This window comes from Heterodontus francisci, chromosome 7, assembly GCF_036365525.1.
Source record: "Heterodontus francisci isolate sHetFra1 chromosome 7, sHetFra1.hap1, whole genome shotgun sequence".
In the NCBI taxonomy this organism is placed as follows: domain Eukaryota; kingdom Metazoa; phylum Chordata; class Chondrichthyes; order Heterodontiformes; family Heterodontidae; genus Heterodontus; species Heterodontus francisci.
In genome coordinates this window covers 82,537,782-82,561,807 of record NC_090377.1, presented here as the reverse complement: position 1 = coordinate 82,561,807, position 24,026 = coordinate 82,537,782, and the positions used below count along the sequence as shown (strand labels likewise).

The 24,026-nt window shown below is 44.9% G+C and overlaps 1 protein-coding gene across 4 annotated transcripts in view; it reads right to left on the bottom strand.

The window, feature by feature from the left end:
• itga4 (integrin alpha 4) overlaps window positions 1–24,026 on the bottom strand; it is a 325,335-nt gene that overhangs the window by 13,904 nt on the left and 287,405 nt on the right. For 2 of the 4 annotated variants that reach the window (XM_068035544.1, XM_068035543.1), the window contains exons 24-27: window positions 20,444–20,557; window positions 16,469–16,588; window positions 10,144–10,239; window positions 3,585–3,704 (exon numbers count right to left, since the gene is read on the bottom strand). In XM_068035544.1, the coding sequence (XP_067891645.1) occupies window positions 3,585–3,704; window positions 10,144–10,239; window positions 16,469–16,588; window positions 20,444–20,557 (450 nt within the window). Of the gene's footprint in view, window positions 1–3,584; window positions 3,705–10,139; window positions 10,240–16,468; window positions 16,589–16,872; window positions 16,925–20,443; window positions 20,558–24,026 lie in introns of those variants that run through there. The other 2 variants (XM_068035545.1, XM_068035546.1) reach the window with 2 other exon arrangements.

The following is a 24,026-nucleotide window of genomic DNA, read 5'->3' as shown; positions in this document are numbered from 1 at the left end:
GATAGTGGGGGATTCAATGATGGTAATGCATTGAATGTCAAGGGGAGATGGATAGATTCTCTCTTGTTTGAAATGGTCATCGCTTGGCACTCATGTGGCGCGAATGTTACTTGCCACTTATCAGCCCAAGCCTGGATGTTGTCCAGGTGTTGCTGCATATGGACATGGGCTGCTTCAGTACCTGAGGAGTTGCAAATGGTGCTGAACATTGTGTAACCATCAGCGACCATCCCCATTTCTGACCTTATGATGGAGGGAAGGTCACTGATGAAGCAGCTGAAGATGGTTGAGCCTCGGACACTACCCTGCACAACTCCTGCAGTAATGTTCTGGGACTGAGATGATTGACCTCCAACAACCACAACCATCTAGGTATGACTCAAACCAGTGGAGTGTTTCCGCCTGACTCCAGTTTTCCTAGGACTCCTTGATGCCACACTTGGTCAAATGCTACCTTGATGTCAAGGGCAATGACTCACCTCACTCGAGTTCAGCTCTTCTGTCCATGTTTGGATCAAGGCTGTAATGAGATCAGGTGCTGAGTGACCCTGGCGGAACCCAAACTGAGTGTCAGTGAGCAGATTATTGCTGAGCAAGTGCTGCTTGATAGCACTGTCGATAACCCCTTCCATCACTTTGCTGATGATCAGGAGTAGGCTGATAGGGCAGTAATTGGCCAGGTCAGATTTGTCCTGCTTTTTGTGCACAGGACCTACCTGGACAATTTTCCAGATTGCCAGGTAGATGCCAGTGCTGTAGCTGTACTGGACCAGCTTGGCTAGGGGCATGGCTAGTTCTGGAGCACAAGTACTATTGCCGGAATGTTGTCAGGGCCCATAGCCTTTGCAGTAACCGGAGCCTTTAGCCATTTCTTGATATCACGTGGAGTGAATTGGATTGGCTGAAGACTGGCATCTGTGATGGCGGAGACCTCAGAAGGAGGCTTAGAAGGATCATCCACTCGGCCCTTCTGGCTGAAGATGGATGCAAATGCTTCAGCCTTGTCTTCTGATATGCTGGGCTCCCCCATCGTTGAGGATGGGGGTGTTTGTGGAGCCTCCTCCTCATTGCAGTTGTTTAATTGTCCACTACCATTCACGACTGGATGTGGCAGGACTGCAGAGCTTAGATCTAATCCGTTGGTTGTGGCCCTGTCTATTGCATGCTGTTTCCGCCATTTGGCTTGCAGGTTGTCCTGTGTTGTATCTTCACCAGGCTGATACCTCATTTTTAGGTACGTCTGGTGCTGCTCCTGGCATGCCGTCCTGCACTCTTCATTGAACCAGGGCTGGTCCCCCGGCTTGATGGTAATGGTAAATTGGGGTATATGCGAGGCCATGAGGTTACAGATTGTGGTTGAATACAATTCTGCTGCTGCTGATGGCCCACAGTGCCTCATGGATGCCCAATTTTGAGTTGCTAGATCTGTTAGAAATCTATCCCATTTAGCATGGTGGTAATTCCACACAATACGATGGTGAGTACCCTCAGTGAGATGACGGGACTTTGTCTCCACAAGGGCTGTGCGGTGGTTTCATCCTACCAATACTGTCATGGACAGATGTGTCTGCGACAGGTAGATTTGTGAGGATGAGGTCAAATATGTTTTCCCCACTTGTTGATTCCCTCACCACTTGCCACAGACCCAGTCTAGCAACTATGTTCTTTTGGGACTTGGCCAGCTCAGTCAGTAATGGTGCTACCGAGCCACTCTTGGTGATAGGTATTGAAGTCCCCCACCCAGAGTACATTTTGTGTCCTTGCTACCCTCAGTGCTTCTTCCAATTGGTGTTCAACATGGAGAAGCAATGATTCATGAGGGGGTGCGGGGGTAGGTGGTAATCATCAGGAAGCTTCCTTGCCCGTGTTTGATCTGGTGCCATGAGACATCATGGGGTCCAGAGTCAATGTTGAGGACTCCTAGGGAAACTCCCAGACAACTATATACCACTGTGCCGCCATCTCTGGTGGGACTATCCTGCTGGTGGGACAGGACTTATCCAGCAATGGTGCTGGTGGTGTCTGGTACATTGTAAGGTATGATTCCCTGAGTATGACTAAGTCAGGCTGTTGCTTGACTAGTCTGTAGGACAACTCTCCCAATTTTGGCACAAGCCCCCAGATGTTAATAAGGAGGACTTTGCAGGGTCGACAGGGCTGGGTTTGCCGTTGTCATTTCCAGTGAATAGGTCGATGCCAGGTGGTCCGTTGGTTTCATTCCTTTTCTTAGACTTTGTTGCCGTTTGATACAACTGAGTGGCTTGCTAGGCCATTTCAGAGGGCATTTTAAGAGTCAACCACATTGCTGTTGGTCTGGAGTCACATGTCGGCCAGAACATGTAAGGACAACAAATTTTCTTCCCTAAAGGACATTAGAGAACCAGATGGGTTTTTACTACAATTGATAATGGTTTCATGGTCACCACTAGACTAACTTTTTAATTCCAGATTTATTAATTGAATGCAAATTCCACCATCTGCCGTGGTGGGATTCAAACCCAGGTCCCCAGAGCATTAGTTCTGGTTTACCAGTCTAGTGACATCACCACTACATCACCGTCTCCCCCAATCCTGCCATTCCTAAATTTTTAAGGGCATTACTGAACAGGTAGCTATGCCACCTTCCCAAACCTTGCAGTGCCTTTTTGTAAATATGCAGATTGGGGGTCTGGTAACATCATTGGGTCCCGACTGCAGTTTTAACTGTGGCCTGAGTGTGAAAACTCCTGCAGTTTTTCTGCCAGATGAAGGCAGCTCAGAAGAGGATCAATAGCAAAAAAGAGGCCATTCAGGATAACTTTTAATTTTCCTTTGTGGGACCAGGAGCAGCAGAATAAGCTTTGAACAAAAATCCAAAGTAATGATATTCTTTGAGTCCTTGATTTTCCATTTTGTCAAAGTATAAAATAAAATATGTAATTACATTTCACCTAAATTATTATACTTTAATGTTGTTGTTCAAATACATCCATATTGCTTGAGTGTGTCTTTGATATGGGAAATATCTGTACCACATAACATCAGATAAATGGTATGTGCAAGAAGGCAATATTAAAAATTGTACATAAACAGAAAATGTTGGAAACGCTCAGCAGGCCAGGCAGCATCCATGGACAGAGAAACAGTTAATGTTTCAGGTCAGTGACCTTTGATCAGAAAATGTTATTGATGTAACAGGTTTTAATCAAATAAAGAAGCAGGACAAGGAGGAAGGGGTGGAAAGAACAAAAGGGGAAGGTCTATGATAGGATGAAAGGCAAGAGAGATTAAATGACAAAATGGATGATAGTGCAAGGCAAAAGGGGTAAGTAATGGGACAAGTAAAGAAATAAAAGAGGTGGCTAGAGAAGGTATAAATGGCAATAGCAGAATCATTACCAACAGCTGCTGTCCGAAAAATCGGGAGCAGTGGTTATGATCTGAAATTGTTGAACTCAATATCGAGCAGAAGGTTATAAATTGCATAATTGAAAGGTGAGGTGTTGTTCCTTGAGCTTTTCTGAGCTACAGTAGAGCAGTGGAGGAGGCCAAGGACAGAAAGTGATACTGTTTTAGTTGTAGAATTGGATTAGTATTAATCTTACCTTCCAAAGTGTGATTGTACAACAAGTCAATGTGAAAATCCCCATGAACAAACCGATTGCAATAAATAATATTGCTACTTTATCTTTTGGTTTCAAATTATAAACTGCTTGCATGATAACCTAGAAAAAACAATGACAATTGAATTAATGAGCAGAAAGGTAGTCATTAATTCTGCAAGACTAAACAGAAAATGTACATGATCAAAACAATTATGAACAACTACTTGTATTTATATAGCAACTTTAAAATAATAAAATGCCCCAAGGCATTTCACAGGAGCATTATAAAACAAGATTTGACACCGAGTCCTATAAAAAGATATTGGGGCAGATGACCAAAAGCTTGGTCAAAAAGGTTGGTTTTAAGGAACATCTTAAAGGAATGAAGAGAAGTTTAGCAAAGGATTCTAGAGCTTTGGGACTTGGCAGCTGATTGCACGGCCACCTGTGGCCCACGGAGGACACCCACTTCCACCTGGACTTCACTCCCATCCCCCTTCGCCCGGGCCTTCCGGATTGGCCCCTAAGCAACCCCGCCTCATTTACCTGAGGTCCAGTGCTGGGCCTGGGTCTACTCCCAGTGGTACTGTGAATACTGCTGAGCTGCCGGCCCTCAACACATTTCTCAACAAGCTTTAAAAACACATGTCTGATCGAAATCATCAAAAGTTTTCATTATAATAAGATGAATCAAAGACAAAACAAACAGAGAGTACATCACCCAGGTGACCCATCAAGTGCAACTAAGACTGTGGTGCACTGCGCTCATGCCCACTCAAATGAAGTGCTCCCCCTGTGGCTGAGGAGATAGAGTAGCATTCCAGGTCCTTCTCTTCATCCAGATCCAGTCCTCTTTGTATAGTTGACCACAATACAAGACACATTGGCTGGCTGTAACTGGAGGGCACCACCTGACCGGTCAAGGCAACAGAAGCACACCTTTAAGGGTCTGTTCAATGCAGGTATGTGTTAATAAGTGGCTCTGCTTGTAGCACCTCACTGCATCTTTGTCTGGGTACCAGACAGGCATCAGAAGCCTCCTCCTCAAAGGATAATCCTTATCCCCAGCAGCCACCCACAGAGTCTGGATGTTGGCCTGAAGAGGTGTGGCACCTGGGACTCTCACAGCAGGAAAGAATCATGACAGCTGCCTGGGAATTGAGTGCAGACTCACAAGATGCATTTCTTGTGGTCACAGACCAGCTGGACATTTAGTGAGCGGAAGCCATTTCTAGTCAGGAATCTAGCTGGCAGGTCCATCGGTGCCTTGATGGCTATGTGGGTGCAATTGATGACCCCCTGGACCTGTGATAATTCATCGGTGACCTAAAAGCCCAATGCCCTCTGTACCTGCACTGGCCCATTCCCCTGCCCTCCTGAATAGGATATCCATTACCTGCCTGATGGCATAATGAGCTGCCGACTTTGAGATGCTACCCAGGTCTGCAGCTGATCCTTGAATGACCTGGAAACATAAAAGCTCAGGGGGTCCTTGACGGCTGCAGGTAGGGGACGACCATGGAGGCTGCGAGGCCTCAGGTCATTGTGGACCAGAGCTCAAATGTCCAACACCAACTGCCTGGATAGGTACAGCCTGCTACAGCACTGGCGCTCTGTCATTTGCAGGTAGTTGACTTGTGGGTATTCTTGCCCTTGCAGCCCCTCAGTGCTCCTATGGGCTTCTGAAGACCAGGAAGATGCCTCTGCTGAAGTTCCTCCTCACTGCTCTGTCCAACGGCAGAGGATCCTGCTCCCATTTCCACTCCTTCATCTGGCACTCATTTGTTCACCAGGGATTCCTCTGCCGACCTCTGCTGCCCAAGTGATGCCAGCTGCCTGATATCACTCTCAGGATACTTATCTCTCAATATTTACAAGTACAACGCTCTCAGTACCAGCAATGGCAACTCTGTGCCACCTGTTGTGCAGCCAAGCTTTAAAAATGAGTTGACCAGTATATCCATTAGCTCTCATGACTCCCTGCTCCACACCAGGTGAACCCTGATGTGTCCCACACACTCAGTGTTCCCTGTGCCTGCCAATTGAACATTTGAGACTGTTCCTCTGCTGCCTGTTAATAAGCTCATCAATGAGCTCAACAAGCACTTAATTGGAGGTATGTGGTTTTCAGAAGCACCCCACCCACCACCATCCCTCCTGGCCTCCATTTGAAGATCGTATCATGTTCCTGAGGTACTGGGACCCAGTGCCAACTTCCAGGAATGTAATTTTCAAATCACATCCATACCCACACTGGCATTTGAAAGTCCAGCCCTCAGTGTCTACCCTATCAAGCCCTTCAAAATCTTGTATGTTTCAATGGGATCACCTCTCATTCTTCTAAACTCCAGGGAGTATAGGCCCAATTTACTCAGCCTCTCATCATAGGACAACCCTCTCATCCCAGTGAATCTTTGCTGTACTGTCTCCAATGCAAGTATATCTTCCTTAAATACAGAGACCAAAACTGCACACAGTATTCCAGGTCTCACCAAGGGTTATGATGTGAAAGGGGAACACCCGAGTCCTGTCATGCCACCAGGGCCATCACAAGAGACAGCAGAGCCAGCACTGTCACATCCTACAAGCACACCCTCCACCAGTGCAGATACACTCACATCAGTGGGTCCTCGCGTGCGTTTAGATAAGGTGGCACTGGTTGAAGAGCATGACACTAGTGAGCAGGAGGAAGTGAGAGGCAGAGGCAGCTGTGGGCAGTCCCCCTCAGAGGAGGACTGTCTATCTGAATAGGGACAATCACCTGTGGCATTGGTTCTCCGATATGTCCAGGTAGTTCCCTCTCCAGCAGTACACCCTGTGCTGCAGGTACAGCCTCTGTTGCCTTCCTGCCCTTTGTTCATTCCCTCTGCCCTCCTCATGCCCAGGGTTCTGGCTCTGCTGCTAAGAATGTTGATCCTCATCACAAGTTGACACAATATTGGTAAACTGTAATCCCATCATCAGCTTGCACTCAGCTGCATTCACAATAATTTCTGGAATCCTAAGCCTCTCCTCGTATAGCCCCACAATGCCAGGAGGGTCGCGACCCCCTCCACTGCCCAAGCACACGCAGATCCCTGTCCCCGCAAACTCTACAAACCCAATGGTGCATTTGTGCCAATGGCTGACTGCCCCTCTCAGCCATACTCCTTTTTATGGGCCCACCCTAATTTCATGGGCAGTCATGAATGGATTCCCCACTGTGTTGCCAACTCCATGCACCTGGACTGCCCCGAGGTAGCATGCAATCCATGCATCCCCACTAAAGCTCCAAACTGGCCCTTCAGGAGCAAACAATGACCTTGTTAACAAGATTAGTTGGTCTAACATTCAAATTGTGCAGGTTTCTGGGTCCTGCCTCCCCCTTCTCAGGAAAATCGCCAGATGCCAGAACAGCGCCATAAAAAATGATATGCCAACTGTCATGCTAGGCTCCCACCTACCAAGAATGAGTCACATTAATTTTGTCATATGAACATTGATTTTAAACTGTTGCTGGAGCCGAAAAAATGTCTTGTTAAACAGATCAACTGTGGCTGGAAAAGACATTTGCATATTAACAGACAGTGCTTGTGTAGACAAAGGACCATTCCCTGACACATTCAACCACAATGGATGTTGATCACCAGACAGTGAGGGGATGGGGAAGCGCATTCCAGCGCCTGCTGGGGTGATGCAATCCACGGGGCCCAGAATTGGTTGGACCAGCTGGTCACATGACTAACTGGCTTTTCCAGGGGTCTTTTGAACTAGCCACAGAGGGTTTGAACTCAGAGTAAGACTGTTTTCTCCTGGACTGAGAAGATCTCCTGTCTACTCCCATCTCTTTCTCACAAGCATCTGAATCCACTGAAGACACATGAACCCCAAGAGAGAAAAGTCTCCTACGGCAAACAAGATTTAAGAAGAATACTGGGCCCAAACAAAAAGCAAGACCTACCTACAATCAAGGACTCTACAGTGAGCTCAAATATCCGTAACAAAATTCCTCTTCAGAGATTGCCTCAAACTTTTTCACTGTATTTCTTCTGCTCTATTCTGTCTCTAACTGCATGTGTGTATCGCGTATGCATGTTAGCATGGGCACGTTGTGTATCCGTAGGCGTTAACCAAATTAGAGTTTAAGTTTAATAAATTTCAACTTTTCTTCTTTAAACCTAAGAAAGCCTGTTTGTGCTGGTTTCTTTGCCTTATAATTGGAAAGCAGTGAACATGGATTCACCAAAGGGGAGCTAAAAACACGGTGTGTTTAAAATTAAACCCTGTTACGATAATACCAGGTAAAGGCTGTGAGGGACCCCTAGACACCTTTCTCACCTGGTCATAACACAGCCAGCGGCACTAATTTTCATGGCCGCCTACCTCCGTACCCACCTTCATCGGGGCCTTAAAATCCTATCCATAATCACTGCCAATTTACTCCCATGGAAATTCACAATACCTGGTGCAACTCAAAGGGTTATTAGCAAAATGCCACCATTTAAAGACATCCTTTCAACTTCTGTGGGCCAAAAGAAATGACTGTCAAAAACTAGCGGAAGGCAAATAAAAATGTGGAACTGATAAACTGGGTCTACAAGTAAGTAACGGAGCAGTGAAGCATATAAAACCACTTGTTTGATGTACAGCACTGGATATGTTGCTGCATGAAGTGGGTAATTGGAGGGTTGCCTGTTTTCCACCCCAGAGTATCCTCCTTAAAATACAACAGTACAACATATTCAGCAGGAGCTCGAAACCAAGGTTAATGCTACACTTGCAGCATCTGACAAAAGAGGCAGAAGGAAATAGCAGACCTAAAAAAAGGTGCCAAGATACAGCTACAGGACAGTACCAGATACTAGGTAAATAGCCCACATATGCATTCCAAAAAATGTTGTCCACCAACATGCTACTTATTTACTGCTACCCCATGCTAAGCCTTTACAGCTCTTTCATTGCCTACTGTATGTGCCTATACCTCAGCTATTTACAACTGAACACTCTGAAATCTTAAAAAGGCTTCACGTAGCAAATTACATTTAACTACATAATCAGCTACTTCCACACAGTGTGGGCTGCGTGTTGGGTACACATCTACGTGTTCCTTAAACTTAATGTCTCAAGACTATTGCTCTGCTTGCAAGTTAAGATGGCAATTAATATAAGGAAACTGTTTATATTGACTCGAGGATAAGTGGCATCAACCTACATCAGGAATGAAACTGGAATTGTATGGCCCTGTACCACATTTTATTTTATTCATGGGATGTGGGCATCACTGGCAAGGACAGTATTCATTACCCATCTGTAACTGCCCTTGAGAAGGTGGTGGTGAGCCACCTCCTTGAACCGTGGCAGTCCTTGTAGTGTAAGTACACCCACAGCGCTGTTAGGGAGGGAGTTCCAGGATTTAGACAGTGAACGAATGGTGATATAGTTCCAAATCAGGATGATGTGTGTCTTGGGGGGGAACTTGCAGGTAGTGGTGTTCCCATGCGTCTGCTGCTCGTGTTTTTCTAGGTGGTAGAGAGCGCAGGTTTGGAAGGAAGCTGTCAAAGGAGCCTTGACGAGTTGCTGCAGTGCATATTGCAGATGGTACACACTGCTGCTACTGTGTGTTGGTGGTGGAAGGATTGAATGTTTAAGGTGATAGATGGGGTGCTAAGCAAGTGGGCTGCTTTGTCCTGGATGGTGTCAAGCTTCTTGAGTGTTGTTCGAGCTGCACTCATCCAAGCAAGTGGAGAGTATTTCATCACACTCCTGACTTGTGCTTTGTCAATGGTGGACAGGCTTTGGGGAGTCAGGAGGTGAGTTACTTGTGACAGAATTCCCAGTCTCTGATCTGCTCTTGTAGTCAGAGTATTTATATGGCTGGTCCAGTTTCTGGTCACTGGTAACCCTCAGGATGTTGATGGTGGGAGATTCAGCAATGGTAATGTCATTGAATGTCACAAGGAGATGGTTGGATTCTCTCTTGTTAGAGATGATCATTTCCTGGCACTTGTGTGGTGCAAACATTACTTGCCACGTATCAGCCCAGCCTGAATGTTTTCCAGTTCTTGCTGCATAACTCAATACATATACCTCTGAGCCACTCAGGAGAATAAGAACACTCTTAACACCAATTATTTTATTCCCAGCTTTCATTCCCTCCCCAAAATATATAGATTTTTCCCTTCCCTTGGCTTTCCAAGCTACAGACTATTCTCTAACTCAGCCAGAAGTTGGGTAATCTGTGTGCAGGACAGTAATTGGTTGAGCTGATTGATCTGCCCTCTGATTTTTTTTTCTCTCTCCCAGTGAGTTTTGCAAGAAGAAAAAAAACAGCCAAACTACCTGTTCCTGATTGCCATGCACCCAGTGATGCCTGATGAAATGGACTGGGATCAGCTGTGATACTCTAATGTAGTCAAAGACAATTCAATGTCTGGACTTGCATATGTAGAAAGGCCACTTCGGCAATGTTCTGGAGAGTGCTGCCATCACTCATGAAATTATATCCAGGATGAATTCAGGAGAGGGGGAGAAAGGTGAATAGCACTGATTATATAATTTAATATTGTTTTTAAATACCTACAGTTTTGCTTGTTCCTCCTTCATTTTCAATAACATTGGGATTTTGTCCTGATGATGCCACAGCTTCTGTAACAAAATAAGTCGAAGCAGCGGTATCCTGTTGAAATAAAACGTGAATTTTGTACTGTTTTAATACAAAATATTGAATTAGCATACCTTTATATCACACATTGTGGTCTCCAATAGCTTTCAAATATAGAAATAATAAACCAAAATATACCTGCAAATGCTGCAGATCATTTTTTATGTAAATTCATTGAAGTTATAATTTTGTTCCTTATTCCCTTCTACACATGCTCTATTCTTGCCTTCAGCAACCATTTTCTCACCTTCAACCAGGAATGTGGGGCAATCTCAACAGAAAACTTCAGCATGGGCATCATTCCCTGATCATCTGACAGGAGCTACATTTTGGGGATTAGAACTGCCCATTTTATTACATAAATGCTCTATTGGGTGGTCTCACCAAAAGTTTACAAAACATGTCTACAAAAAACAGCAGTGTAGGCTGAAATTCAAACCAGAGATTCTTTACAACTAAGGGGTCACTTGCACAACGCTGTTACGACCCAGTCTAGGGGTCCCTTTCAGCCTTCACCTGGTCTTGCCGTAACAGAGTTTAATTTTAAACACATTGTGTTTTTAGCTCCCCCTTGGTGAATCCTTGTTCACCGCTTTCCAATTATAAGGCAAAGAAACTAGCACAAACAAGCTTTCTTAGGTTTAAAGCAGAAAAGTTGAAATTTATTAAACTTAAACTCTAATTCAGTTACCACCTACAGATACACGACGTGCCCCACTCTAGCATACATACACAATATATGACATGCAAATAGAGACAGAAAAGAGCAGAAGAAAAATAAAGTGGAAAAGTTTGAGGCAATATCTGAAGAGTTGTTGTTACGGTTCTTCAAGCTCACTGTACATTCCTTGATTGTAGGTAGATCTTGCTTTTCATTGGGCCCAGTATTCTTCTTAAACTTTGTTCATTGTAGGAGACTTTTCTTTCTTGTGTTTCATGTGTCTTTAGTGGATTCAGATGCTTGTGAGAAAGAAATGGGAGCAGACAGGAGACAGATCTTCTCAATCCAGGAGCAAATCTGAGTTCAAATCCGATGTGGCCAGTTCAAAAGAAAACCCTGGAACAGCCAGGTAGTCATGTGACCAGCTGGTCTAACCAGTCCTGGCCTTGGTATCCTCCTTAGCAGGCCCTGGAATGCGCTTCCTCACCTTCGATGTCTGTTAGTATGTAAATGTTACTTTCCAGCCAGAGCTGATCTGTTTAACAAGTCATTTCCTTGCTCCAACAATAGTTAAAAATTAATGTTTATGACAAAATTGGTGTGCCTTATTCTTGGCAGGTGGGGGCCTAGCAAGACACCTCCACACCCAGTGGAATGAAATGCGATTTGAGATTAGGCGCATTTTATTAAAAGGGTTGAGAGAAAATATAAGATACAGAAAAAACCCATGCATTTCTCTCATTCATTCCCATTCATTCATAAATCCTAAAAGTTATTACAGCCTGTCTTCTCTTGGTGCCAGTGCTGCTTTAGTTGCCCCCTTTTGGCATCCCAATAAACAGGTGGTTCTTTTTTTTTGGGAGGTTTCTCTTCCGTTTGCCCATTTCCATGACTGCCGAGCATCTTAGTTCCTACTGAGGTCTGAAAAAGGGGATGGTTTCTCTTTGGTTCTGACTGTGTGGGAGGATTCTTTGCTAATCGCCCCTTCGTCCCAGGGGACACTCCTGCCTGCAGGTATTTGTGCAGACTCTACTGCACTCCCCTGTGGCACTTTGACTAGGTGAGGCATCACCCTCATAGTTTCTCTGCCCCCTAGAAGTCTTTCTTTGTCTCTGCAGGTTCTTGTAAATGCTGTTAGCAACTCTGGTGGGGTGCGTATAGTGTCTGCATTTACATAGGAGGATGTGGGGTCTAACTTTTCAAATTGGCTGACTGGACAGCAGGAGTTTTCATCTGGGATTCCTCCAGGACTTCTTTTAACCTGCCCTCCTGGTCACTGTTTCCCCTTCCCTGTCTAACCTTTTACCAGTCTTGTGCCTGCCTGTCCCCTTTTGTTCTCGGCAGGGGTCCCTTACATTTCACCATCCCACTTCTGGAGGGTCCTCCCAACAGGACTTAGGGGTGCAGGTTTCACTGTAGGTTGGGATTTTCCCTCAACCTGGCACATGTGGCAACTCCTGCAGTACTCCACCACATCTTTGTGGAGTTTTGGCCAGTCAAACTGCTGTCTTGTGCGGGCTTTGGTCTTTCGTATACCGGCCTGTACTGTAGTCCCGCGGGCCTTAATATCTCTCTCTGGCACCTCTGTGGCACCACTGACTGGTGAACTACTACCCACTCCTTGCTCTCAGGTCTGTGAGGAGAACTCCATTTCCTCATCAGTACCTCATTCTTGAAATACGAGCAATCAGGCACTCTCTCTGCTTCACTTTCAGACTAGTCAGCCTGTGCTAACTCTCTCAATACTGGGTCGGCTCACTGAACCTCGGCTAAGGAAAATCCATTTAATTCATTCCCTGAGTCTCCTAACTTTCCAAAGAAAGCCTCAGACAGACAGACCCAGTCATCTGCCTGCAGGGTAAATTCAGTCTCCTCTGGGGGAGCTGATTTGATCATGACCTGATCCACTACACATTCAGGGAAACTGCAGGGGTTCGTCTCCTGCCACTGCCCTGTCTCTCTGACCTCCTGCGGTCTTTCTTTCACTAATGGGGGAGCTACCACCTTCACCCCCACCAGATCATTACCTAGGAGCAGATCAACCCCGTCCACAGGCAAACTAGGGGCAATCCCTACGATCACCAATCCCGAAACTAGGTCGCACTCCAGGTGCACCCGATGTACAGGTACAGGTATACACTGCCCTCCAATACCATTCACCACCATTCTGGTGTTCACTGCACTCTCTGGGGGAAAGGTCAGACCTTTTCCCAGTAAAAGAGCTCTAATGGCCCTGTGTCCCTGAGAATTACTATGGGCTTGCTTGCCCCACTCGTGGGTATGGAGTTACTTTCCCTTCAGACACAAAACCTTTATAACCTTCAGGAATCCTATTAACTTTTCCTGCACTTGTAGTAGTAAGCTTCCTGGGTCTCACTCTTACTGCAGTTAAAGCCGCAGCTTGTTCTGCTGTGCTTTCCATCAGAGTTACTTCTTCACTGAGCGGGTGTGCCCTGCTTAACCCTACCGGTTTTCCCTTTAGTTTCCAGCAGTCAGCTTTTAAATGCCCTGCTTTATTACAATGGAAGCACACAGGTCTGCGGGTCTCAATCTTGCTTACAGCACCTTCCTTTTTCGCTAGAGGAGGGCCCCCTGTGTCTCCTGCTTTCTTTCCTCACCCAGGACAGCTTAGGCTCCTATCACATTCCCACCCTTTGTCCTTTTTCTGGATTTGTGGAGGTGACCAGGAAAGGTTCTCCCTTGGAAACCGACATAAAATAAAGCAAACTCTTGAGCCAGAATGGCCACTTGCCGGGCTCTCTGGACCTGCTGCTCCTCTACATGGGTCTTTATGGAGAGTGGGAGAGAGTGTTTAAATTCCTCTAACAGAATTACTTGTCTGAGATTCGCATAGCTGTACTTTAAGAGCCCTCAGCCACTGGTCAAAAGCCAGCTGCTTACTTCTTTTAAACTCCAGATAATTTGATAAGCTTGCTTCTTGAGGGTTCTAAACTTTTGTCATAGGCTTCGGGTACTAATTCATATGCCCCGAGATAGCACTTTTTGTCAGTTCATAATTTGATGAACTCTCATCTGACAATACGGAATAAACCTCATGGGCTTTTCCAGTTAGCTTGCTTTGCAGTAAAAGAGGCCAGGTCTCAGCTGGCCATTTTAGCTGCCTTGCCAGTTTCTCAAAGGAGACAAAAAATGCTCCTCCATATTGGCCAGGCTTTCACTGGGGTTACTCAGTTGCCCCCTAGTTAGCTCAAGCTGCCTTATCTCCCTTTCTTTGCATTCCTTCTGGAATATCCTTTCTCTCTCTCTCTCCTCTCTCTCTTGTTCCTTTTCCTGTCTTTCTTTTTCTTCACATTCCTTCTGGATAGCTCTTTCTTTCTTGCTCTCCTGCCTCTCTCTCCCTCTCCTGGCTCTTCTTTTCTTTTTCTCTTTCCCTGTCTTCTAATTCAAGTTTCCTTTGTTCCAATTGTATCTTTGCTAGCAGTACCTTGTCAGGGTCTACTTCTGACCCTGTTTCTGCTTCTTCCGATTCAAGGGAAAAATGGTTGGCCACTAGCCTTAGGAGTTCAGACTTCCTAGCCTTGCCACATACAATGATCCCACACTGCTCAGTCATTTTCCTCAGCTCCTCCATAGACAATGCTTTTAATTTATCCCAAGTTACTTCATCCTGGCTTGGGGAGCTACTAGCTTCAGTCGCAGACATGTTCGTATTCAATCACACACAAACACAAGAAAACCTGTATTGAAATCTTGTTCTTTTCTGATTGGGAACAATTTGGCTTCCACTTCCAATTTCTCGCGTTTGTCTATGGGTAAAATCCAGGATGGTAGCCCCCAAATTTCTGTTACGACCAGGTGAGAAAGGTGTCTAGGGGGTCCCTCCTCGCCTTCACCTGGTCTTACCATAACAGGGTTTAATTTTAAACACACTGTTTTTAGCTCACCCTTGGTGAAACCTTGTTCACCGCTTTCCAATTATTAGGCAAAGAAACCAACACAAATAGGCTTTCTTAGGTTTAAAGCAGAAAAGTTGAAATTTATTAAACTTAAACTCTAATTCAGTTAACACCTACCGATATAATACATGCCCCATGCAAGCACGCATATGTGATACACACGTACAAATAGAGACAGAAAAGAGTACTTGGGCGGCACAGTGGCGCAATGGTTAGCACCGCAGCCTCACAGCTCCAGCGACCCGGGTTCAATTCTGGGTACTGCCTGTGTGGAGTTTGCAAGTTCTCCCTGTGTCTGCATGGGTTTCCTCCGGGTGCTCCGGTTTCCTCCCACATGCCAAAGACTTGCAGGTTGATAGGTAAATTGGCCATTAGCAATTGCCCCTAGTATAGGTAGGTGGTAGGGAAATATAGGGACAGGTGGGGATGTGGTAGGAATATGGAATTAGTGTAGGATTAGTATAATATGGGTGGTTGATGGTCGGCACAGACTCGGTGGGCTGAAGGGCCTGTTTCAGTGCTGTATCTCTAAACTAAACTAAAAATAAAGTGGAAACATTTGAGGCAATATCTGAAGAGTTTTGTTACGGTTCTTCGTGCTCACTGTAGATTCCCTGATTGTAGGTAGATCTTGCTTTTTGTTGGGACCCAGTATTCTTCTTAAACCTTGTTCACTGCAAGAGACTTTTCTCTCTTGGAGTTCATGTGTCTTTAGTGGATTCAGAGGCTTGTGAGAAAGAGATGGGAGCAGACAGGAGACAGATATTATCAGTCCAGGAGCAAACAGACACTCTGTGTTTAAACTCTCTGTGGCCAGTTCAAAACAAAACCCTGGAACAGCCAGGTAGTCATGTGACCAGCTGGTCTAACCGATCCTGGCCTTGTGGATTGTATCTCCTTAGCAGGCCCGGGAATGCACTTCCTCGCCTTCGATGTCTGTTAGTATGTCAATGTTTTTTTCCAGCCACGGCTGATCTGTTTAACAAGTCATTTCTTCGCTCCAGCGACAGTTAAAAATCAATGTTGATGACAAAATTGATGTGCCTCATTCTTGGCAGGTTGGGGCCTTGCATGACAATGCATTGATGGCTTTGCTTACATTTCACAATAGGGGAGAGGCAAAAGTTGTCTCAAGCCTTATCAAGAATATCACTGTATATAACAGCCTCCTTGTATGCTTGGCGGCCCTCCTGATCGGGCACCCTGTGCCCCACTGAGGGGCCACCCCATGGCACAAGCTTCCCCCAACCCCCAACCAACCCGCTCCTTGCCTAGCTGGGGCTCACCCGATTGCCCCCGGCGAGACCCCACAAAATTACCTCTATTCTGGGGCTTCCTCCATTGCTGCTCCTCATGCTGGGTGCAGTCCTAGGAGTGGCCACCACACCCAGTGGCGCTGCTGAGACTGTGAGGCCAATTAAGGGCCGGGGCCACATAAAATCACTGCGTGGCTTCCAGGTCCAGTGGAGGCGGGCTCGCCCCCAATGTTTTGGCCAGTGGGCAGGGCCTCCACCTCCACGTAAAATTCCGGCCTTGGTTGCACATTAGCTGAACAGATTATTCAAAACACCAAGAAGATTCAGTATTCAGTGTTCTTTTACTAAAAGCAATGCTTAAAAGATCCCAAACATCATATAAATACAAAAATGCACAATATAAAACTTACTGATGCCAAAAATGCATAATTGAGTTTCATAGCAACATGAATGGATACAGCTTTTCCACGTTCAATGTCTCCTAGCTGACATGTGATTTCTAAACAGGACATTCCAGGTCTGAAACAGGACTGTAGAAAAAAAATTAAACCTCATTTGTAAAAGGTTGAAACTTAAAAGTGATTACACACAATACTCTAATTTAGGAGTAGCCTCATCTTGAGGTGTAATGGAGTACAGGACATGTACTCATACCCAAAATAGTTTGAGCAAATTACTAATCTCAGCCAACTGAAAAAAGTGCTCTGTTGCAGGGAAGGTGCTAAACGTGAATAAAAGTGAAGTTGTGCTATACACTTGCTACCACTCAGTTACAGTAAGTTGCCAACAGAAATTGGAATGCAATAGAACTTACCAGCAGAAACATTTAAAAAGTTAACTGTTCAGCCTTTTGTGACAAGTAGATTCTGCAGAAAGAGGTGCAAAGTAATAAACACCTTAAAAGGCAGATGCATCAATTGGACTTCATTCAGCAAATTTCTTCACATTATAAACTACAAGAAAGCAAAAGGATTTCACACTTCTGGTGGAAATCCCATTCTAGCTCTCCCTATTGACTACGCAGTAAATGTAAGCTGAAGTAAGTTCCTAAAGATACAGGGGCTTTTTCTTGCAGATTCCTCCAGCAGTCGTTTAACATTTAAAATTGAATGGCCAAGTGTAGGGGCCTGTAAAGTTTTAACTGACTAAAAAGTGTCATGGATGATGATAAATATGTGGAGACAGGAAACTAAATTTCTGAACAAGTGCAAGAGTTTTGCAGCATTTGATGGATGACAAAATGGGGAGGTGCTGCCTCAAAGGTGTTTTTAAGGATTGCCATGTTTGGCACTTCAAGGCAGCTTCCAGAGGACAGTGCTGCAGCATGCCGGGCAAGGGGTGGTGGCCAAGATCAATGTGTGCATAGTATTCACAACACCTAGAAACAAATGTAGATGATGATGGTGGATCATAAAGCTGTCAAAGCAAGGTTACCCAATGGTATCATAGCTTAGGTAAATGACCCAAGCATGGATGCCACTAACTATTGCCTGTTAATCTGTTACATGTTTACTGCTCCCGACATGAAGCCATCAGGCAACTTTATAACTCATTCACTGCACACCATGTTTGTAACTCCACTAGGGCAACAAAGACAAACTGCAACATACATTTGAAACTTCAAACACTAATGCTTTTAAAGAACTTCAGATCGATAATAATGGTAACATAGCCTAGCTGCATGATGCATTGTTAGATACTGACATGCAGGGTGGCTGCACATTGGGCACATGTATGTGTTCCTTAAATTCACACCATCTTAAGACTACTTAGTTGCTTTCAGGACAAACTGGCAATGGGAAGAGGGCATCATAGATATTTTTGCTCTCGCAGCAGGAAAGAAGTAGTAGAAAGTGAAGCCAGAGGCCTTCCCCAACTCAAAGCTAGTACCACTGTCTGTTCTAGTTAAGAAACGTCTCCCTCCTCACTGACTCAAAAATGGGAACTAAACACAAACAAAAGAAATCTCAGTGTGCAAGATCCATTTGAAGGTATCAGGGACTTTATGCAGCCAGTCATCTCTGGACATTGCCAAGTTAAATTAATGTTAGCCAAAACTAAAGTGGCATTTTACAAAGAACAGAAGGAAAACTTAAGGGCATCAGAGATCCATCAAGCACAGTATTCAGACTTGATTCAGAAATTCACAAGGATAGAAAGAGAGCAATTTAAGGGCATTGTAAATGTCAAAAGAAATGTGCCCAAACCAGTGGTCATTTTGACATTCATCTTTCAGATGAGATGTTATACAGAAGCCCCATCTGCCCTATCAAGTGGTTATCAAAGATCCCATGGTACAATTCAAAGAAGAATGGAATTTCTTCCTGGCATCACAGCCAATGTTTAATTCCTCAAAAACATAACTAAAACAAATGATCTGATGGTTATCTCATTGCTGTTTGTGGGACCTTGCTGTGTGATGACTGGCTGTCACATTTCCCTACAACAGTAACCACACATCAAAAAAACTTGACTGGCTGTAATGCACTTTGGGATGTTTTGAGGACATAAAAGCTCCTCTTCTTCTGTTGTTAAGTGCCCTGCCATGTGCATAACTGAGTCAGACAGGCATATAAAACAGAAAGAGAAAGAAATGTTGCAATGGAAAGAATGGGATTGGAAGGTGGAGGTGAAAGAAGGGTCACTTTTTGTTTTAAACAGTGTTGAATGCAAACTACTGCCTCATCTCCAACCTCCTTGAATGTGTTTCCACCTCTCAAATCTGTGCTCATCTTTCCCAGAAGTACATGTTTGAATCCCTCCAATCAGGTGTCTGCGTCTACCACAGTACTGAAAGGGTTCTTATCAAAGTCACAAATAATATCTGATGTGACTGTAACAGTGGTCATCCTTCTCAACCCATGTGTAGTCTTTGACATAGTTCACTACACCATCCTTCGATGCCTCTCCACCATCGTCCAGCTGGGTGGGTCTGTTTTTGCCTGGTCAAATTCTTATCTATCAAATCATAGTCAAGAGTATCACATGCAACGGCTGTCACACCATTACCTTGGGAGCACCCACCCCCACCCTCCGCCCAAGAATATATCCTTGGGCCCTCCTATTTCTCATCTACATGCTGCCCCTCAGTGACATCATCCAAAAACACAGCATCATTTTCCACAGGTATGCTGACAATACACAGCTCTATCTCACCACGATCTCTCTTGGCTCCTCCGCTGTCTCTAAATTGTCAGACTCCTTGTCCAACCTCCAGTACTGGATAAGCAGAAATTTCCTCCAATTAAGTAATTGAGGAATTTCTTCACTGAGAGGGTGGCGAATATTTGAAATTCGCTGCCCCAAAGGGCTGTGGAAGCTCAGCCGTTGAGTATGTTCAAGACTGAGATCGATAGATTTCTGCATATTAAAAACATCAAGGGATATGGGGATAGTACAGGAAAATGGCGTTGAAGTAGAATATCAGCCATGATCTCATTGAATGGTGGAGCAGGCTCAAAGGGCTGAATGGCCTGCTTCTGCTCCTATTTCTTATGTTCTTATTGGAAAGACTGAAGCCATTGTCGTCCGTCCCTGCCACAAACTCTATGTACTAGCTAGTGACTTCATCCCTCACCCAGCAGCTGTCTGAGGCTGAACCAGAGTATTCACAACCTCGATGTTATATTCGAACCTGAGATGAGCTCTCAACCACATACCTGTGTCATCACTAAAATTGCCTACTTTGACCTGTAACATTGCCCAACTCCACCTCTGCCTCAGCTCATCTGCTGCTGAAATCCTCATCCATGCCTTTGTTACCTCTACTGTCCTATGCACCCCTGGCCAGCTTCCCATCTTTCACCCTCCATAAACTTAAGGCCATCCAAAACCCGGCTGCCCATATCCTACATTGCACCAAGTCCCATTTACCCGTGATCGGTGACCTACACTGGCTTCCGGTTGGGGGATAACTCTATTTTAAAATTCTCATCCTTGTTTTCAAATCCCTCCATAGCCTCGCCCCTCCCTATCTCTGCAAACTTGTCTAGCCCTACAGCCTACTGAGATGCCTGTGCTCCTCTAATTCTAGCCTCTTGTGCATCGCTGATTTTAATTGCTCCATCATTGGTGGCCATGCCTACAGCTGCTGAAACTCTAACTCTGGAATTCCCTCCCTAAACCCGTCTGCCTCTCTACCTCTCTTTCCTCCTTTAAGACATCCCTTAAAACTCTCTTTGACCAAGCTTTTAGTCATCTGCCTTAAAATCTCTTCATGTGGCTCAATGTCAATTTTTTTTTTGATAACGTTCCTGTGAGATGCTGTAGGATGTTTTATTCCATTAAAGGTGATTTTAACTGCAATTGGCTTGAAATTATTTCCCAGTATCCATTATTCTCATTTCATCATTTAAAGCTTGGTTCAATTTTATATTGATCCTTACCAATACTTTTCTTCCAAACTTCCTGCAATAGTTAATCATTTGATCAAATATTGTGAGTTTCATTTCAGTACAGTTTTCTGAATGACTGTCAAATTGGCATTCTCCATTACTGGGCTGTAAAAAGAAAATTACAATTTTCAAGAAATAAGACACCATACTAAATAGCAGTATTAGCCAACAACATGCAACAATTTTCATGATATAACATATTTGATAAATATTTGCATGTGGGAGGTGGGGAAGCAGCAACCAGTAGCAGCTCTGATGGGGGAAGTGGGAGAGCGAAAGCCAGGACTTTAGTACATAACTTAGTTTATATTACTGAGATAGTGCTGCATTGGCAGAGGTGCCGTCCTTCAGATGAAACATTAAACTGAGATTCCAGTTGTCCCTGACGGTGGTTTAGGATGATGTTAACGATACCATAACATTATGCGTTGAATCTTGGGGCAGGATTTTCCCTCCAGGGGCAGGAAACAGAGATTGGGACTGTTTCTGGGTCCCAAACCTGCCCCCGGGGGTAACAGTCATTCAAGCAGGATAGAGAGGAGTATAAATAAAGGAGGGGGTGCAGCATTATTGGTTAAAGAATCAATTACAGCTGTGAGGAGGGATGATATGCGAAATGAATCAATAAATGAGGCCATATGGGTTGAGCTCAGAAATAAAAAAGGGCACCCAAATAGTGAGAGGGAGATAGAAGGACAAATATGTAGGCGAATTTCTGAGTGCAAAAACAATAGGGCAATAATAGTTGGGGATTTCAACTACCCTAATATCAACTGGGATATAAACAGTGTGAAGGGCACAGAGGGCACAAAATTCGTGAAGTGCATTCAAGAGAACTTTTTTAGCCAGCACATTACAAGCCCAATGAGAGGGGGCGCAATTCTAGATTTAGTCTTCGGAAATGAAGCTGGACAAGTGGATGAAGTAGCTGGGGGTGACCATTGTGGAGATAGTGACCATAATACAGTTAGATTTAGCATTATTATAGAAAAGGACAAAGATAGAACAGGGGTAAAAGTTCTAAATTGGGGTAAGGCAAATTTTTCGAAGCTGAGAGGTGATCTGGCAAAAGTGGACTGGATACAGCTACTTGAAGTAAGATCAGTGGCAATACCAGTAGGTATTCAAAAGCGAGATTCTACAGCACAGTGTAGGCATGTCCTCACAAAGAAAAATGGTGGTACTGCCAAATTTAGAGGCCCCCTGGTTATCTAGAAGCATACAGGGTAAGCTAAAACAGAAAAAGACAGCTTATGACAGTCACAAAAATCTTAATACTTTAGAAAGCCTTGAGGAGTATAGAAAGTGCAGTGGTGAAATAAAAAAAGAAATTAGGAAAGCAAAGAAAGGACATGAAAAAATATTGGCAGGTAAAATCAAGGAAAACTCAAAGATGTTTTATCTGTATGTTAAGAGCAAGAGGATAACTAAGGAAAGGGTAGGGCCTATCACAGATGTACAAGGTAACTCATGCGTGGATGCAGAAGATCTGGGCAGGGTTCTTAATGCGCACTTTGTCCCTGTCTTCACAAAGGAGAGGGATGATGCAGACATTGTAGTTAAAGAGGAGGAGTGTGAAATATTAGATATGATAAGTATAATGAGAGAGGAAGTACTAGAGGGTCTGACATCCTTGAAAGTGGATAAATCAGCAGGGCCAGATGGATTGTTTCCCAGGTTGTTAAAGGAAGCCAGGGAGGAAAGAGTGGATGTTCTGAGGAACAATTTCAAATCCTCACTAGATATAGGCAAGGTATCAGAGGATTGGAGGTCTGTGAACGTTGCACCATTGTTTAAAAAAGGTGCGAGGGATAGGCCAAATAATTATAGGCCGGTCAGTCTGACCTCAGTAGTGGGGCAAATTATTAGAATCAATTCTGAGAGACAGGATAAACTGTCACTTAGAAAGCCATGGATTAATCAGGGATAGTCAGCATGGATTTGTTAAGGGAAAGTCATGTCTTACTAACTTAATTGAACTTTTTAAAGAAGTAACAAGGAAGTTTGATGAGCGTAGTGCAGTGGATGTGGTCTACATTGATTTTAGCAAGGCATTTGACTAGGTCCCACATGGCAGACTAGTCAGAAAAGTAAAAGAGGAGGCTGAGGGGTGACTTACTTAATTGAGGTGTACAAAATTATGAGGGGCCTAGATAGAGTAGACAGGAAGAAACTTTTTCCCTTGGCAGAGGTGTCAATAACCAGGGGGCATTGAAGTAAGGTAAGGGGCAAGAGGCTTAGAGGGGATTTGAGGAAAAAAAATTTCACCCAGAGGGTGGTTGGAATCTGGAACACACTGCCTGAAGGGGTGGTATAGGCAGGAAGCCTCACAACATTTAAGAAGAATTTAGATGAGCACTTGAAATGCCATAGCATACAAGGCTATGGACCTATGCTGGAAAATGGGATTAGGATAGGTGCTTGACGGTCGGCATAGGCACGATGGGCCGAATGGCCTGTTTCTGTGCTGCATAACTCTATGACTCGATGAACTGTTTCCCTAGTGGAGAGATCAATTACCGAGGGCACCGATTTAAGGTGATTGGTAGAAGGAATAGAGGGACATGAGGAAAATCTTTTTCACCCAGAGGGTGGTGGATGCCTGGAATTCGCTGCCCAGATTGGTGGTGGAGGAAGAAATGCTGGAGGCCAATCAGAGGTCTTCCAGCTTGAAAGGAGCAGCAGGCTGAGATGGAAGGTAAGCAAGAGAGAGGGTGATTCAACATGGAGGTGCCCTCTCTCCACCTTTTAAAAAATCTAAAATAAAAAATGCCTTTTGCAAACAGCCCACCACTGTAGGGTCGGGTAGGGGCAGCGGGGGAACCCCTCCACAGGGCAGCCTGTGATTTCTCCTGCACACAGCAGACAGGGAGGGCCTCAAGGCCTGTCTGGAATGATAGGTTCCTGGCCTGCCGCCAGGCCACCTCCAGGCACCTAAACTGGACTCTGCCACCTACGGGGACCTGGAGGCTGAAAATCCCAGTCGGCTTCCTTTAATTGGCTTCAAGTCACTCTTAATGAAATGTGTCGGCTTCCCACCATGAGCAAGCAGGTAGCCCTGCGACCCGTTCTCCACATCCCCCTCCCACCCCCCCACCCCACCAACTCTGTCATCCCGCCTCTGCAAAAATGTCCTGGAGGCGGGATGGAGCCAGGAAACAGGCACGCCGGTTGGCAGGGTTTTCAACCTCGGCCCTGGTGGAGGCTGAAAATCCAGCCCTTTATGTGTACAAAACAGTTACCATATTTGCCGATGATTTGAGATACCCGGTAAGCCACTATATAAATGTAGGTGTCCCTTTCTGGGGAGGTATTCCATCACCCCTCTTGTACTTCTGCAGAAGGTATATCAAAACATTCTGATAGATTGGTCTTTCTCACCTCTGAGGCTGAATTTTCAAAACGTGATTGGGAACCTGATGCCCGAATGTTTTCTGGGTCCCAACCCCGTGCCTCAGCTGCATTGTTAACGTGACACAATCTTTAAATGTTAATGGCCTAATTGGGTGGTAGACAAGCTCGATGCCCAATTAGTGTTGCTGAGCGTCTATAGGAGGCGGGAGCTGCCAGCAGA